General features: G+C 40.1%; 1 protein-coding gene and 1 long non-coding RNA gene across 10 annotated transcripts in view; both read right to left on the reverse strand.

Moving 5' to 3' along the window:
• Window positions 1–18265, reverse strand: part of PXYLP1 (2-phosphoxylose phosphatase 1) — a 103414-nt gene that overhangs the window by 42375 nt on the left and 42774 nt on the right. For 7 of the 9 annotated variants that reach the window (XM_077348927.1, XM_077348929.1, XM_077348930.1 and 4 more), the window contains one exon: window positions 14376–14507. The exons of the other annotated variants lie outside the window; for them this stretch is intronic. In XM_077348927.1, the coding sequence (XP_077205042.1) occupies window positions 14376–14454 (79 nt within the window). In that variant the 5' untranslated portion in view covers window positions 14455–14507. The remainder of the gene's footprint in view (window positions 1–14375; window positions 14508–18265) is intronic. 9 annotated transcript variants of the gene reach the window in all.
• On the reverse strand, window positions 6841–9954 carry LOC143843213 (uncharacterized). Its single transcript, XR_013233500.1, has 2 exons — window positions 9276–9954; window positions 6841–7834 (listed from the first exon to the last, which is right to left on the reverse strand). It is a non-coding gene; the product is annotated as an uncharacterized LOC143843213 (long non-coding RNA).

An 18265-nucleotide genomic window follows, 5' to 3' on the forward strand; every position in this document is an offset into this window, starting at 1 on the left:
ACGCTTCTGCCATCCCGGCCACCTCCCAGCCCTGACCCAACTCAGTGCTCCGGGTGGCCCATGGTAAGCAAATGCAGATAGTTCCCTGTTCCCTGTCATGGACACCCTGCCTGGCTGGCCCTGTGCATAACAGAAGAGTTGGGCCTTTGGGCCCAGCTCCTCCCTTGACCTACAGTGTCCCTGTAGGGACAGCAAATGCTTGTCAGCTTTGTGGAGCCGTGGAGCTGGACAGGAGAGCAGCATGCCGCAGGAGAGCAGCATGCCGCTCTCCTGGCATTGTGTGGTGGGGCCCTCATGCCCCCCACTCTCCCCACCACTGCCACCACCATGCAGTGTGCTGGGCTCTTCCAGCCCCCGCGTTGTGCATGCATGCACGCTACATTGGAGCAATCCATGTGCGCCAGGGGATTCTGTCTTCCGTGCATACTCAGGAAGTAGTGGGGCATACCACCCCATCACAAGGACCCGGTGCAGCTGCTGTTGTGCATAATCAGTCATAGGGAACCATTTCTACTGTACATGTAAATGTCATAGAAAGACAAAATAATTGGTGTATAAGTAAAGATGATCTTTAAAAAAAAATTTAGTACCAACCAGAATTAAAACAAAATATATGAAATGATGAGAGTCTCTTGTGGCACAGAGTGGTAAGCAGCAGAAATGCAGTCTGAAAGCTCTGCCCATGAGGCAGGGAGTTCGATCCCAGCAGCCGGCTCAAGGTTGACTCAGCCTTCCATTCTTCCAAGGTCGGTAAAATGAGTAGCCAGCTTGCTGGGGGAAAACGGTAATGACTAGGGAAGGCATTGGCAAACCACCCCGTATTGAGTCTGCCATGAAAACACTAGAAGGTGTCACCCCAAGGGTCAGACATGACCTGGTGCTTGCACAGGGGATACCTTTACCTTTTTATGAAATTAAGCTAAAATTCTGAATACTGCAAAACCTGTGACATTTCTTAAAACCAAAGCAGGAAAAAACTATGCCAATTTAATAAATTAAGAAAATGAACTCACAGCAGACTTCTGAGAACATCTGAAGTAATGTGAACAAATGAAAGCCAATGTGTTATGAGGGATACAGAGAATGCAATAACCTACTTCAAAGCATACTTATTTTGGGATAAACTTTTGTAACTATATAGCATTTAATTGGGTGGGGGAGTCTGCAGAGAATCCTCAGGAATTGTGCACAATCTACAGAAAACAGGAATTATTCCAGCAAACAAACAGGCACACATTATGGTATTCCCTTCACAGGGAGATAAATATGTCCCCTTTTACTACTGTCTTTTGCCAGCAGCTGAAGACTTAGTTTTGTCTGGTTAATTGTCACTGACTCCTCTTCCTTATGTTTGTGTTTTATTTTATTTTATAAAATATTTGTATGTGTTTTTAATCCTGCGTGCACACGCACATACAGGCATAGGCCCTATTCATCCAACTCACACATTAAAATCAGTCTGAAGGTTATAGGGAGCATTCACTGTTTGTTGCCACACTATTCAGGCAACCAGAAAAGGGAGAGGAAACTGACCAAGGATCAACCAAATTTAAGTATTCCCAATTCAGCTCCAAACCAGGATTTGGAGACTCTGCACTGGGCCTTCTGAACTGAGCATTCATTTTGAGACAGCCCATAAAGGAAACAAATAGTGCAAGGCTAAGCATAATTAAACCCTTCTAAATCTACTGACTTTTAGATTTAGTACATTTAAAAGGGCGTGACTCTGTCTAGGACGCCAGTGGAAATATCTTAACCACCAAGCATACTGTAGATGTTTCCTCAAAGCCACAGATGTAATATCATCTCTCACTATGTCATCTTCGAATACAATAAAAATAGTTCCTGTATCAGTATTTAAAGACTGTATGGGTTTTGTGGCAGGAAACCTAATTGTCTTGCCTCTGATACACAGGGCCCAAGGCTCTTTTTTGGCCTGAACAGTTCTTTCCTAGCCCACAGAAGGCATAAATAGCTACTTCAATTACATGAGGAAGACTAAATTTTCACTGTAATGAATAACATGAAGTAACTCTCTACTTTTTTCCTTTCAAAAGCACCTATATAATCTTATCACATTTGTAAATACTTCACGAGAAGCTGGTTACATATTGTAAACAACATTTCAACCAACCCACAGACCAGCAGGTATCCTGGAATGCAAAGGAAACTTCAGATACTCTGTTTCTTTTTTCTAGCAGTGTAAGGGAAACATTTTAATAATCACTTTTATCCTCTGGATCTCTCATATAGGTAATCCGTATCTGGATGGAATCTACCAAGTAACCATATTTCAAAAATCAAAATTATAATCACCCTTTTTCCTTACAGGCAGCCAAATTTTGGACTTGTGACATAAAGCAATAGTTTTAAGTGCCTTAGATAATCATTTATTACTGAAATAACCAATGGCTAATTCTAGGTTTCAATGAAACATCTGCTGAGTTTATACGCTGGCTCAAATAAAGAGCGATAGAAGGCAAGCAGCAGAGAGCATGAGATATTCATGAAGCAATGGGAGAGGAAGAGAAATTGAAGCATGAATGCAGGATGAGAGACATAGATATAGATTCAAGCACTATTTCATATCCAGAGTTTGGGTGCCTGGCAACAGGAAGATTAGAACAGGAGCCAAATGAGTTCATTAAGGCTGCTACAGCAATGGTAAGAACATCTCTTACCATGGAGCAGGAGAAACTGCATGGAGATTGCAAAAAGAAAAATCTTGATCTTTACTGTAAATTAACAGTAGTAGCCAAATTGTGAAATCTAAAAGTGACCTCAATGCATGCATGGATACCAAAGGTTTTTAAGACTGTTGTTTGAATCCTTATCTACTTTAGCATAGTTACAGCTTACGTTGAGGCAAACAAAGTACCCACCCTTTCCCCTCTTAACACCAATGCAAAGCAGGCATGTGGTGAGGAGTACGTGGAAGTAGGAAGGCTGTTTAGCTCTTTTATCTCTTTTCCGAAGTGACATTAAGTTCTGCATTTATACAGCAATGACCTGTATAGCAAAAGCGTATTTGCCCTCTACAAAATGTGTCATTATTGATGAGAACTTTTATCTTCCTCCCCCCACAATACCAATAAACATGTACCTCCGAAGTACAGCTTCTGTATGAACTGAAACCCTTACATACATTCAGTTGCAAATACTTGGCCAAGATGGTGATTGACAAGATTTGCTGATAAGCTCATCAGTTGATTTTCTAGACAGCTGTAGCTCAGAGGGTCATGACTGAGGAAGGCCTCTGAACAACTCATTTAGAAGTGCTGTTATATGGAATACGTTCAAAAACCCAACCAAGGACACAAGCTGTAAGATTTGAACATCAATCTGTAGCACTTGCTATTTTGTTGTTGTTGTCATTAAGTCCCAGCTAGTGGTTGCTATAGGGAGAGGAAAAACACTATTTATATAGAAAGCAGCCTTACATAAGGCGAGTCAACTTCAACCATACTCTTGTTTAAGTATATTTTTCTCACTTTTTCCCATGTCACTGACTCTATGAAAGTCTAGACATATAGCTAGTCCTCTTGAATGGACTCTGTAGGAGTTTCTAAACAGTGGGTAGTTTCTGAGAAATTAGGAGGAAGAGTCCCTGTGCACCCATTTGCCTCTTTCCTCCTTGAACAGAGCACCTGCTCAATTTGCTAATTTTATGGGAATTTATGTATGTGACTTGGAATTCATATTGACAAGTCTATGGAACAAACCTCTACTATGTTTTTCATTAATGGCAAAGTGAAACTGAGCAGTGTGAGGATAGACCAGAAACCAGACAATTGCTACATACTCACACACATCAGAGACATTTTTGGTAATCTTTTATTGATGCTAGTTTACTGTGTTGTGCTGTATTTGTCTGTATTTCGAAAGTCATGGCTGAGAAGCTGGATTGAAACATTTCAAAATAAATAGTGACAGGCATTTTTTAAAGGAATTGTAGGCATGTAAAGGGTGAAAAGAATAACATAGGCAGTTCTGCCACAAAGACCATGAAGAGAGAGTGAATAGGCAACACAGAAGCTCTGCAATCATCCTATCACAAAAACTGAAACGTGAATGGGCAAAATCTGGCTCAGACATTCTCATGCAGAAACTACACAAATACACAAAACTATCCCCACCCATGGTGGGGATAGAGAAGTGAAACTAGAGAAGTGAAGAATTGAGGGATGATGCTAAAGGTACGCAATGGACTATATCAAAGCATATGCTGAACATAAAGCAACAGGCATTCTGCCAATTCAAACATCAAAGCAGTTGGCGGGGGGGACTCCATGTATTGCAGTTAAAAGCTCACAAGCCTTGCTTAGATGCCAGAAAATGAAACATTTTTTGCTGGTCACATGGGGAGTTAAAGTTCTCTCTGTTTACGCATCACTTCTCTTAATTTTCGTGGTTTGGATAATGAAACAAGTGAAATGAAACACTGATCTGAATACAGAAAAGTGCTCCCCGAGTAAACTTACTTACATTTGTTGAGGATTCACAGTATTTTCATAATGTGTTTATGAATATAAAGGAAAGCAACCCTCAATTTCTTTCACAGTACCAAATAAACAAATTAAAGAAGTAATGTAGTATAGCATGAAAGCAACTATGATATAAAATGCCCTATATATTGCACACCTCACTAAAGTCCCTTAATTCTCTTCTTAAATACAGTGCACTGTTTTTATTTTAACTAGAATGCTCAATTAATCTCTGCAGTAGCATAAAATGTGCAAGCCAACAGCTGCAGAGTCAACACTCACTAACTCATCTATATCACTGAATAGGCTATTTTGCTTGGTGAAACAATAATTTGCAAACTGTTTATAGCCTGATTTATTATTAAGGCTGAGAATATCCCAATAGCGTATCATAAGTATCCCAAAATCACCCTATGTTGCACTCTTTCATCCTCAACCCTTGCAAGACATTGAGGCAGGTGTGGCAACAAACAGCTGCAATTTAGAAATTAAAGGAGTCTTGAGACTTATACAAATTATGTTCAGTGATACTTAGAAATATACTGAATATCAGCATATAGTTTACATAACTAATACATGGAAATTATGACATCTTCTTTGAAATGGGCATAATTTAAAAAAAATCAGAACACTACAATTACAAACCATTGGACAGCCAGGCAGCATTAAAAAAACATACTATGATTGTGAAATAATTATTACAGAGTATACTGGATAGAAATAACGCACTGAAGTAGGTAAAATATTGGTTGCATTTGGATATCACCATGTGGTTTGTTTAAACCACAGATTATGACATTTCCTGTGTCTACACACATAATAGACTATTCTGCTGTTCTCAACCTTTCTTCCTCTTTCCTGACAGCAGTTTCAACACCTTACGTGAAGTATCTGAAGCAGTAGCAACACCACAGCCGGACTTTGAGCTGGCCTACATCACAAACTTGGCAAGGGAGACTCTAAAGCAAGCTGAAGGCTTCTATTTTAATTATGTGTTGCTATTTAAAGGGGGCATCTGTCTATTTAGGTCAGATTTACCTAATTGCACTACTGCTTTGGAGCAGTGTCCTACTTGTTGAATCACTGCTAGCAGAGAAAGTATGAAAAAACACACAAAGGGAATGAGAGAAGAGTGTCTTCCAAGCATGTTGCATTGTTGCTTATCTGTAAATGTCTCTCTCTTTTCTAGGTGTAGCTTCCAATTAAAATTAACTGAAGTTCAGTTCAGATGCAACTGAAGCACTACTGGCCAACAATACTGTCTATCAGGCATTACTGAGGCAGCCTTTTCAGGACAAAGTTTAGCTTCCCCTAAAGCAGGGGTAGTCAACCTGTGGTCCTCCAGATGTTCATGGACTACAATTCCCATGAGCCCCTGCCAGCATTTGCTGGCCTACCCTTCACTACCCCTGCCCTAAAGGAGAAGGTTCATGCTTTGGGGTGCTACTCGATCTGCAATTACAGACTAACACATGGTTCTCTTCCATGCTGCATACTGCTTTTAAGGAACTTTTGGACAGCTTCAGTATTTTCTTGCAAAGCATGATCTGGTCACAGGCATCTGGGTAATGCTTTCTGTCCATATTGAGAGAGATGCTGTGCCCATTAACTTCCAAACCCAATTCGAACCCCTAGTTACTGCCATTAAACCCAGAATAGTTTGCAGCCATGGTCAATTTGATTCACATTCAACCATATGAACAAGCTGGCCAGTTAAGATCTTTGCAGAAGCTCTCTGCGCATCCCACCTCAAGAGATGAAAAGAGTGGCTGCCAGGGAAAGGAATTTGTTTCTGTAATGTCACCTTATCTTCAGAATTCCTCTGCCCATAATTGTTTGCACCAGACGTTTTGCATTCCAAATATCAGGTGAGACATTTCCTGTTCACTCAGGCTATATCTTTTATTTTGTTGCATTAGTGATATTTGCTGCTGTAGATTTTAATGGTGTGTCTATTTGTTATTTTTGTTTCATTTTAATGGTTCACCTTTTGATTGTATTTATTTTCTTGAATTTCTATACTGCCCTGCCATGAGGCTCAGGGCACTAGTTTTTATCATTTTATTGTGAACCACCGTGAGTCCGAAGGGAATATGGCGAGATGATGGATGGATGGATGGATGGATGGGGGGGGGGGAGGGAGGGAGGGAGGGGGAGAGAGAGAGAGAGGTACACTGGGCACAGACAATGTATGGCCTTGAATGTGATTACCAAAACCTTAAGCCTGATCCAGAATTCAACTGGGAGCCAGTGGAGTTGTTGAAGTGCAGGGCAGATGTGGGATGTGTTTTTAATTAATTCTACATGTTAAAGTAACCATGGAAGCTTATGCTGTGAGATGACAAAAACAAACAAATCACAGAAGGAAAGTATTTTAATATAGGAATGTTTTAAAAGTTACAGATTAATACCAACTCTACCTTTTTATACTTGAAAAATGTAGCATTTTATCAACTGGGATTCATCATGTATTCAGATAAACATTTCACCCTATTTATGGCTCAGCTGATTTCAGTTTAACAGTATGTGCTTTGTCAGTAAAAATGCATCTAGCTTCTAATCCTTTAGGCCTTTCTTTAAAACATTAGTCCTCACAAATCTAGGAAGTAATTATTTTTTCAGATGACAGAACTCAAAAATCACTGCAGATGGTTTTTTGCGTGTTATGAGCTTATAAAAATTATATTATTGTAATACCAGCCTGCCTGATCCAGAACAAAGTCCAAACCTAAGCAATGAGATTTAAAATGATCTAACCAACTGATTATAACGAATTATACTTATTGAAATACACTAGACTTACATGTCTACAGAATAAGCAGTTGCTGGCTTGGATCCACTGCAGGTTTACTCTAACAGGAGGAGAAATTTTTTTCACCAGTTTCCCATTCCTACAAAAAAACCTCCAATTCACCCTTCATGCTGTACCTTTTGGGCTCCTTATTCCCCAGGAGCACCATTTCAGGGAGCATTTTGGGCTGCACAGGGAGGTAAGGAAGTCCTGTCGCATGAATGGAAATGAACTAGGATTAGAAGTTAATTTCTATCTTCAATTTAGAAACTAACTATTGTTATAGAAGCTCAATCATAACAGTGCACTATTCATTCATTCATGCTTATGTTTCTTTTCCACAAGAAGAATAAAATTACATATAAAAAAGCCAGAATACAAAAGCCAGAAGAAAAGAGCATGAACTGATACGAGAGTGACAAAGAGAAACACAGAAGACTCTCCTGAGCACCAATCCAGTGTTTTGGGCGGTGTGAAGTCTTAGTTATGAAGAATGCACTGATGGTCAGGACAGGACATCTTATGATGGAACATATAATCTTCCTTTAGGATCTCTGGTCTACAAATAAATTAAAACAGAAAGTGGGCAAATCAAGTAAATCTCTTGACACATCTAAAACTGTGGGTGACTGCAATTATCTTATGGATAAAGTTGTTCCGGCATAAAAATGGTTTCTTGCTTATTGAAAGAACGTTTTAGACTAAGAACCTTTTTTCTTATGTCTGTATAGCCCAATATCTCAGTACCAATCTTAACGCATGGTGTATGATATACAGTAAGGGGAGGCAGTGCTTGGGTTTAGGGCAGGAAGTTCAACCTTTTCCTGTCCTCTGAGAGACAGACATTATCAGTTTCTGGGGCACAAAGCATATGGTCTGTATATAAAGATTCTCCACAGTCAATCTCCAAGGAACTTCTGGGTTTGAGTAATGAATCAGCCACAGTCTTCAGACTCCTCAGAGGAGAAGCTGGAGGGCAACCAGGAGACACAGGCAGAGGCTCAACCAGGGGAGTTAGAAGAGACAGCTGGCGAGCCAGAAGTACCAGAAGAAGCCTCTCTGTCCAGCAGTCATCCCCACTTGGGGACCAGCTGCTAATGATCAGCCTGACAGCTCTCCTGATAGCCCATCTGAAACAGCTGTGGCTCATTGCCATTAGCACACAAAGGAAACTATCAGCAAATAGTAGTAGCACCTACATGTGGTCTCGCCGGCATTTAACAGAAAAGGGAGAGTATTCGCAGAATGAGAGCTAGAATCCCTGCTATCAGCTTTGTTAGGGGAGCTGAGACCTTTGGCCTGCATGGGTGCAAACGGGCACAATGCTCAAGCTGACACCCACCTTTCCTGACCCCTGCCTGAAATCATGCCAGACTTCTTGGACATTCTGACCCCTGGACCAGAACCTTGACCTCCCACTTTGAATCTCATTTATTTGCTTGACTGAATCCCTAGCTTTCTGACCTGGCCTTGCTGGCTAACTCTCTCTTCTGCTTCAAGCATGCTGAATGGCTGCTGAAACTTGACACCTCTGGCTGAGCCTGACAGCCAGTACTGTTTTTTATTATTATTAATGCACAAAATAAAGGTCAGGTGAGATTCCCTGACCCATTTGATTTGGTCTGACCAACTGAAGCGCTGACTTACACTGCACACAGTACATTTACAGAATTGAACAATTCGGCCTTTTTATAACTAATCCTTATCCATAGTTCCTCTATATATTTGTGAAACAGCCCTGTGGGAGGAGCGTGTCCCAAGTGTCCAGCCTGGAATACGGGCCAATCAGATTGGGCCGCCACTACGCTCGCCTCCCTCACAGGGAGCCTATTATGGGGAGAGGAAGGGAAGGCAATTTTAAACTGCTTAGAGATGCCTGAGGCCTGCTGAGTAACTGCAGCCCACTCCCAGTTCTCTCAGAGCTCTCTACCCCACCTCCCTCATGGGGAGTTTTCTATGGGGAGAAGAAGGGAAAGTGATTTTAAACTGCTTAGAGACACCTGAGGCCTGCTGGGTGACTGTGGACCATTCCCAGTTCTCAGAGTTCTCTCAGCTCCAGCTCGCTCACAGGGTGTCTGTTATGGAGAGAAAAAGGGAAGGCCATTGGAAACTGTTTTGAGACACCTCAGGTATGCTGGGTCACTGTGGTCCATTCCCAGTTCTCTTAAACCACTCACAGCCCCACAGCCTTCACAGGTTGTCTATTTTGTGGAGATGAAGGGAAAAGATGTTTGCAAACTGCTTTGAGACTCCTTTTGGTAGTAAACAAAAGGGTACAAATATCTAGCTCTTCTTCTAAGGGGCAACAGTGAAAGAAACATGTGGGTATATAACAGTATATCAACAGTTAAAAAATGGAGAAAGAAGGAGCAGGGTGAACACCTGTGTACTGTGACTACCGCATGTGTATTAGGGGAGGGGGACGTGTCTGTGGCCTAATTCACACAAGAAGGGAAATGAGGTTGAATGCAGAACTGGGAGGAATTGGTTGCCATGTAATCTCCCTCTAAGAAGAGTCTCCAGTCTGATTTTCCCTTCACATATCTGAAGACACAACTCTGGAAAGCTCATCTGTAACCACTATGCCACAATTCCCAAAGGTTAGTCCTCTCCCATACTCAATGAACATTCCAAACCACAGGTTCTTGACACTCATCTCTCCACACCCATGCCCTCATTTTTCACCATACCACCACAACCCTCCCCCCCCACCACCACACATATTCAACCTCATGCCATTTCAGACTGGTCAACCCCTCCCCTTCCTCTTCCCAATGTCAAGCTCTATCAATCTTAATTACTCTCTTCCTTTCTACCTCCCTCTGTCTATTTTCCCCCTCTCCCCTTGTTAGCACCCATTGTATCAGATACAACGGGCTTTAATTCTAGTGTAATATAACGTTAAAATTGGACAAACCAGATTGGTTGTTTCAGGCCTGCAACTTTTAACATTGTTTTAACTAAGTCTTGACAAAGTTTCATGAGATCAAAGTTCTCCCCAAGTTAAATATGTTCCTTCTTTTTTATCACTGTCAGCTAAAACCAGCATAGGATCACTTCTCTCCAGATGGAAACTCTAACAGAAAAAGAGAGAACCTGTCCCAGGCTATCAAAATCAGTTAACAATATATTTATACAATCTCTGTTTTAATGATAAATTAAACAACCAGAATGGACTCTGGATTTTGTTCCGTTTTCAAAGTAGACTTTTCATCGGTGGTTGTTTCCTCCTGTGATTTTGAAACTTATCCTAGAAGTTTTCAATATTTCAACCAACTCCAAATTGTAATCCAAATTCTATGCATATAATACCGGCCTGCATAGAATTTTGATTACAACTTGGAGTTGGTTAAAATATTGAAAACTTCACAGAATCATAGAGTTGGAAGGGGCCATACAGACCATCTAGTCCAACCCCCTGCTCAACGCAGGATCAGCCCAAAGCATCCTAAAGCATCCAAGAAAAGTGTGTATCCAACTTTTGCTTGAAGACTGCCAGTGAGGGGGAGCTCACCACCTTCTTAGGCAGCCTATTCCACTGCTGAACTACTCTGACTGTGAAAAAGTTTCCTTGATATCTAGCCTATATCGTTGTACTTGTAGTTTAAACCCATTACTGTGCGTCCTTTCCTCTGCAGCCAACATAAACAGCATCCTGCCCTTCTCCAAGTGACAACCTTTCAAATACTTAAAGAGGGCTATCATGTCCCCACCCAATCTCCTTCTAGGATACGTTTCAAAATCACAGGAGGAAACATCACTGATGAAAGGTCTACTTTGAAAACGGAATAAAATCCAGAGTCCGTTCTGGTTGTTTCATTTATCATTAAAATAGAGATTGTATAAATATATTGTTAACTGATTTTGATTGCCTGGGACAGGTTCTCTCTTTTTCTGTTAGGATATTTATTTAGAACCACCTGTTTTTTCATTTCCAGATGGAAACAGCAAACCTTAATGAAAAGGTAATCCTGCATATAAGTATAAAAGAGATTCTATATATGTTTCAATGTAAATAGGTACAGCAAAAATCTTTGTTATATTTGATTCATGAAAAATAGGGGTTGTTAGCTAACAAGATGTGTTAGATACTGAAACTTATTGCTGTTTGTCTACCCTTTTGCCCAAAGGAATCTGTCAATCATACCAAATGTTGGGGACCTGAAGGTGACACATCCTTGCCTGGCAGGACCCTGCTACCTGAGCCACAGAACCACCTTGTACAGCAGGCATGCAATTGCCACCTGTCCAGAAGAAGTCTGGCAGAGCCAGTTCTTGAAAGTTCAAGGTAAGCTGAAAGAGAACAAAGCACCCAAAGATGATACCACAAATTGGATAGTTCATACTGTCCTCCCTTAATAGAACAGCATCAATGAAGCTACCTCCAGTTATCCGGCTATTTTTAACTATTAATATTTAAAAATCTTAAAGTATTTTATTATTGTATTTATTATATTTATGTTGTGAACTGCCTCAAGATGGCATATCTGATAGGAGCAAGTTTTAAATGCATTGAATGAATGAATGAATGAATGAATGAATGAATGAATGAATGAATGAAGTCTGGCAACTCTAGTTGGCAGAAGTCTAGCAATGGCCAGAGGCATCTAGTTAGCTAGCTGGTGATGCAGGAGTGTGTGTACACATTTCCAATGATGCAGGAGGATAGGGGAGGGAGCTTGCCTCAGTAGTGATCAACAGGGCACTGTCAAGAGCCCTCATTGTTGGATTGATATGACACAACATGTCCCTGCATCAATCTGCCACTGATACTCACAAGACTCTGAGAGCACCAATGGCTATGTTTGGACCAACTGACTCTGCTCCTGAAATATATATGAATATATATATGAACTAGGTTCAAAGCCCGTTCCTAAGACCAGGCCTTGAAAGGGCCCCCTTCCCCGGCCAGGCAGCTTAAGGTGGCTTTGGGCCGCAGCTCGCAGCCAAATCAAGTGAGATGGGCGGGGGCTGGGCACCTCGGTAGCAGGGTCGAGACAGAGCTCCTTAGCAGGCAGTCAGCAGGTTGGGAGGCCCTCGTGAGCAGGCCCAGCCTAGCAGACCAGGAGGCCCTTGTTAGCAAGGCCTCCACCACAACACTTTGCCCAAGGCCCTCTCCCCTTACCTGCTGTTGGCTCCAGGCACTGAGGCATCTGAGAACAAAGAGGCTAGAGTCCTGGGCCAGAGGGCGGGAGCCACAGGAGCAGAGCCAATCAAGGCAAAGCTGGCTGCACCCTGATTGGCCCTATTCCAACTCGGACAGCCAGACACGTCCCACCCCCTAGAAATATATTTTCAGAAATATATAGAGGAACAACAATGGATAAGAATGAAGACTGGGTGTCACGTTAGCATTTTTCATCAAGACAAATAGCTTTTTCTAGTACACATGGGATTGTAGTTTAGATGTAGAGTTAGGCATAGGCTGAGAGGAGTGGCCGCAGATAATATGTATTTTAGAAGGGGGGCTCTGAATAAGATACCTAACAGATTTTTCCTTGCCACCCAGCAAGCCTTTAGGTTCTGATATATTATACAAAAGAACATTCCACACATTAATTTGACCACTGAGGAAGACCCCTCGGGGTCCAACGCATTTGGCCTATTCAGGCATGTGTAGTTAGATATGTGTTTTTTAAAATATGTTTTTAATGTGTATCAGCGCACTTTGTTTAATATTTGTAAGATTTTTTAACATGCTTTTGCAGCTCAACTTTTGGGTTCCTTACTCTCATCAACCAGACATTAGATATTTCCAGAATTATCTGAAATCTTCCCATTTTCCCGTCAAATATCCCCCTTTGTTAATCCCATCACTGCAGTCAGAGGGCAATCACACCTTTTGTCTAAAGCTCATCCAGCCTATATGCCCTCTCACCATGTACATGGCTAGGAAAAGGGTATGAGATCCTTTTGAGCCTCCAAATTGCATCTCTGGTGACCAGCTTTCTTGGTACAGATCCCATCGGACACCCGACTTGAATGCAGGTTCATTCACATTGCTCTGCTTGTTTCCAGTGTACCCTATGCCCAGATTGATAACTTGCTGACCCTCATTTCTCCAAGTCTAGTCATTTCCTTCTCTTTGTTTCTCCTTGTGCAAGTTTGTTAGTGTAATTACATATCTATAAATCTAGTTCATTACTTGCCTTTTGTGTTAGTTCCAATAAAACTGAATTTTAATATCTGCTGTCTGCCTTGGATTCCAGAAGAGGACAATTACCTTGTAAAACATTAGCAAAAGGTCTTGCTTTTTACACCCCCTCTCACATAGCTGTTCCCCAGTTAAGAGTATTTCCAGTAACAGCATTCTGTATATACTTTTACTGTATATGCATTTTCACATTTACTGTGGTTTTAGCCTGCAAAAAATACACTACTACTGGAGAATAATTTAGAAATTTTATATTTTCTTAAAGAAAGTTTAAGTCTCTTAAATATAAAGAATTATATTTATAGAATTATTATTTCAGAACATAAATAGCTGTTCCTAAACCACTTTAAAGATCCCACTAAAGAGTTTTTACTATACCGCATCACACTGCAGTGCATGGGATGTGTGAAGAGAGGGTCTTTTTAATCTGCAAATTACTATGACAAATGTAAGTGATCTACCCTGTCAATCCACAATCAAGCATGCACACAGAACAGACATAGTGAGTCAGTTATCCTTTCTCCACATCATTATAATTGTACTTGATGACAGGATACAATCTGAAAGCATAATGTAGAACCCTACTAAAAATTAAGCAAGCTGAGGTCTGATCAGTATCTGTCAGGAACAATATGAATATGACCTTCAGTTCTACAGAATATCGGTAGGATACAAAGGTAATAAATAAATAATTTGGTTGGTCAAAGGTTGTTATTTCAGATATCTCTCAAAGAACTAGAAAATAGTGAAAATGGGAATAATTTCTGATGTTATTGAGTAAGATATTGGCACTCCATTTCAACTACATAAGGCCTTCAAATGTTGGGGTCAAACACAAAGCTGACCAAATTAATACCAACTTTGTAAATTGAAAAGACATAGCCAAATGGAGATGCTTTAAATTCTCACAAAAGGTATTTTTTAAAAAAAAATGAAATATACTTACAGAATTGTAGGCTAAGGCTCAGAAAGGCTAATAAGGCTGCCAAGGCCAACAAGAACAGAAAACGATTTCGGAAAAACATTATTATTCTCTCTGTTGTTTCTTCATGGTTTAATCTCCATAGTCAAATCTTTCCTGTCAACACAGAATGTAAAATATTTGTTAGAGATGAATCTCAGTATACCAGTAGCCCACAGCAAAATTCTATAGGAAGGAAAGCATGATTTCAGGTAAATTATCAAATTTCAGGTAAATTATCAAATTTGAATATTCAGAAATAATCAGTCTATTTCAAATATCAAAATATTAACTGGCTAGCATTAAGAACTGCCATTCTAAAAAAAACCCCCAAAAACAGTAAGTATTGTACAAGAAAATTAGGACAAATATTTTCCAGTCTTAAAATTTGAAAACATAGGGGAAAATTATTATTTAATTACTTTATATCTAAGTACTCTTAATGGGGGGATGCTCCTGTTCTTGAAGAAGCAAATCTATTTTTGTTATACACTTTTTTAGAAAGGAGAAAGGATATGTAAAGTAAAAGACAAACAGAAGCAAGTATATTGCAGGGCACTTTGTAAAGGCTAGAAGGAAAAAAGTGTGTGTCCCTTTCTTATACTTTTGCTGTTAAAGAAATAAGAAGCACACTAAATTACAGGACATAGCATGCAAATTTACACTAACCAGCATGCAAATTTAAGACAAACCCCTCTTTTTCTTGATGCCACATGTACCTAGTCTTCATTCCAGGTTAATAAAAATATTAATAATATATTAGGGTAGAAAGTGCCCACACTCAGATACCCAAACTAATCTGAAAGTTTGTTCAAAAAGGATGATTTCCACTTTTGTGTTTAAACAGCTTAAAACAGCAGAGCCAGGCAGAAATTGCATTCCGAAAAACTTTGGCATGCTAACAAATAAAAGTAATTATGTCATCTTTGATTGATTTGGTATTGTTCCCAATAAGCAACTATGATAAATAAAGGTTGCCAACAATTTGTTTTCATACGTCACTTGTTATTAGCTTTCATGAGGATCAGGTGCCAATGCTACCATAATGTGAAACAACTGCAGAATAATACTTTAACGAAAGTTATTTATATACAAGGAACCAGACTTGCATGGGTCCTGGGTATTCAGATTGGCTCTTTGAAGATATCACAGTGGTGACAGGGGAGGGTTATCTTCACAGAAGCTTCAATGGCAGGCTGACAAGATTTGGGGCCAAGTGCAGACACAAAAACACTTGCTCTTTAACCATCTTTAAAACAATGGTATGGTACCATGTTCTCCAATATTGAAATTTAAGTGGGGACATTCCTGGTTACTACTTGGATGGAAGACCACCAAGGAAATCTAAAGGCAGGCAATGGCAAACCACCTGTGAACAGCAAATATATAAACGAGGAGAAGGAGCTGCAGAATGGAACATATGAACTTGCAACACAAATTGTTACCAGGTTTCAGTGAAATCATGGTTCATTTCTAACTAGAGCCTGAAACCATGGTTAGAAGCAAGTTACAAGTCAAAATGAATTAAAGCAAAGAGTTGGTTCAAATGCAAAGCAAAAAAATGACCACTCAAATCCTGTTTTTACCACCTTGGCATTTTTACCCACCTACCTTACAGTGACCTGGCTGCTATCCAGGCCAGTACTGAGGCTCTTGTTCAAGGCTAAAGTCTTTCAGTATCACCAGCTCCCTTACTGTTGGCCAGCTACTCTGTGAAAATGGGAATTCCTTCCTGAGGATCTCCAATTTCTCTTGGTACAGCTTTTGCCTGGCATGGTAGGCACCAAGGGTGTGACCAGAAATCTTTTAATACAATTTTGGTGAAAAGAGAAAGGCGACCCCTTTTGTGGTCAGACAATTCTTACAAGGTGGCTCTGTAACCAGGAAGAATGTGGCAGTAAAAAACACATCAGGATTAAGCTAGGGTTTCATATCCATAAGCTCCAGGAAAACCCATTTAAGACCAACAATAAATGAGCCAATTTCTGATCTCTGTGTCAGATCCTGATCTGATATACTCTCGTTAAACATATTCAGAGAGTGTCATGCACTCAAGTGATCAACCACAGTTTAATTAAACCATGGTTCTGTGTTACATCTGAGCTAAGTCAATGTAAGTTAACCATGCACAGAGAAGATTTAAGAAACATGTCAGGAGAAAGAATGAGAACATAATATCCCACCAACCATTTTGAGCACATAGTCTCACAGTTCATTTTCAGTCCTTTCACAAGGGTTAAGAAAATGGGCAGCATTTTATCTGTACTAACCAACAGAGAAGTGTATCTATAGTTATAAAATTTCAGTACTGAAAATAATATCCTAGAAATTACAGCTTACAATATCATAGAGCAACTGCTTGATGCTTATTGATCTTTCTTCGTTCACATTATGGGTTCAGAGTGCAGGCCATGCCATTGCTGTGTTATCTCCGCTCAACACTTTAAAAATATCCAGATATCAATATTTATTTCTAACTATAACTTCCTGGGTCATGATTCAGAGTCATATAATAGTTAAAAGTGATAGCCCACAGTTAGAACTAAAGATACAATTGCTGAACCCTGATAGTCCATAGTATTTGGAGAGATGGAAAATATTGAAAGGTTGCAAAATGTAAGCCATCCTTTTTGTGGCACCAAAAATGCTAACGAAGAACATTTGCATGAGCCCTTCCCCCTGTCCCCTGAAACCTTTCATAACATTTCAAAGCTTCCCATATTAGGCCTCTAACAAAGATTCTCTGAGCATGGTTAACTTACATTGACTTAGCACAATGTAACACAGAAACATGGTTTCTTATAAGGGATCATGGAACAACAACAGAAAATCAACTCTGCTTAAGTACAGAGGGACACAAGCTGTGGTATATCACAAAAGACAAAAATAATTTCTATGCTATAAAGTAGTACAAATTTTAAACATTTTAGAATCATGGAATAAAATCATAGAGTTGAAAGTTACCTCCAGGGTCATCTAGGCCAAACCCCTGCAAAATGCAGGAAATTCGCAACTACCAGCGCACCACAGTGATCCCAGTTCCATGCCCAGATGATGCCCCCCCCACAAAAAAAACCCAGAATCTATGGCCAGTCTGGCTTGGAGGAAATTCACCTCTTGACCCCAAAGTCATGATCAGCATTTTCCTGAGCATGCATGAAAGGGCCACAAGAGCCAAGCATAGGCACAATCCCTTCTGCCCTGTTCCACTGAGGAACCGTTCTGTCAGGAACATCTTCCTGTTTAGCCAAATATTATTCCTATACTTAAACTGATTTTAAGCTATCAGATCATCCACATATTAATAGGGCATTATAGATGTACTACAGATGCTGTTCAGGAACACAGCCCACTTCTAAACTCTGGAACGCTATGTTATGCATCTGTAGTAGATTTATGTCAGAACAGCATTACCTTTTCAGCCAGTGGCTCTCAAGAGCACAATAGCCATAACACTGGTAGTACACTTCTAGCAAATAGGGCAAAAGTAAGAAGGCCCAAGTTTATGATAGCAAAGTTGCCGAGCTTTGCAAAGTTGCCCTGAGAATGGTTTAACTCCATGCTAACAAAGAAGGCAGCAAAAGTAAAAAAAACAACACTATAATTGAACTATCAAGGCTTTCTACCTTCCATCCTCAGCCACATTATGACTCCAGCTAACTCAATAGCCATTGATAGAATTGTCAGTATACAAGCCAAAGAAAAGCAAAATGGGGACACCGTTAAAATACAAAATCACAATTATGCTCTTCAGTGTATTCCTCTAATCTGTTTTCCTCTAATCAAACAGGTGGGTTTTTTTAAAGGGGGATTTTTAAAATTGAAGCAAAAAGGGCCTATAGTCAGGGCTGTTCTATATATTCTACCTGTACATA

This window comes from Paroedura picta, chromosome 8, assembly GCF_049243985.1.
Source record: "Paroedura picta isolate Pp20150507F chromosome 8, Ppicta_v3.0, whole genome shotgun sequence".
NCBI classification, from domain to species: domain Eukaryota; kingdom Metazoa; phylum Chordata; class Lepidosauria; order Squamata; family Gekkonidae; genus Paroedura; species Paroedura picta.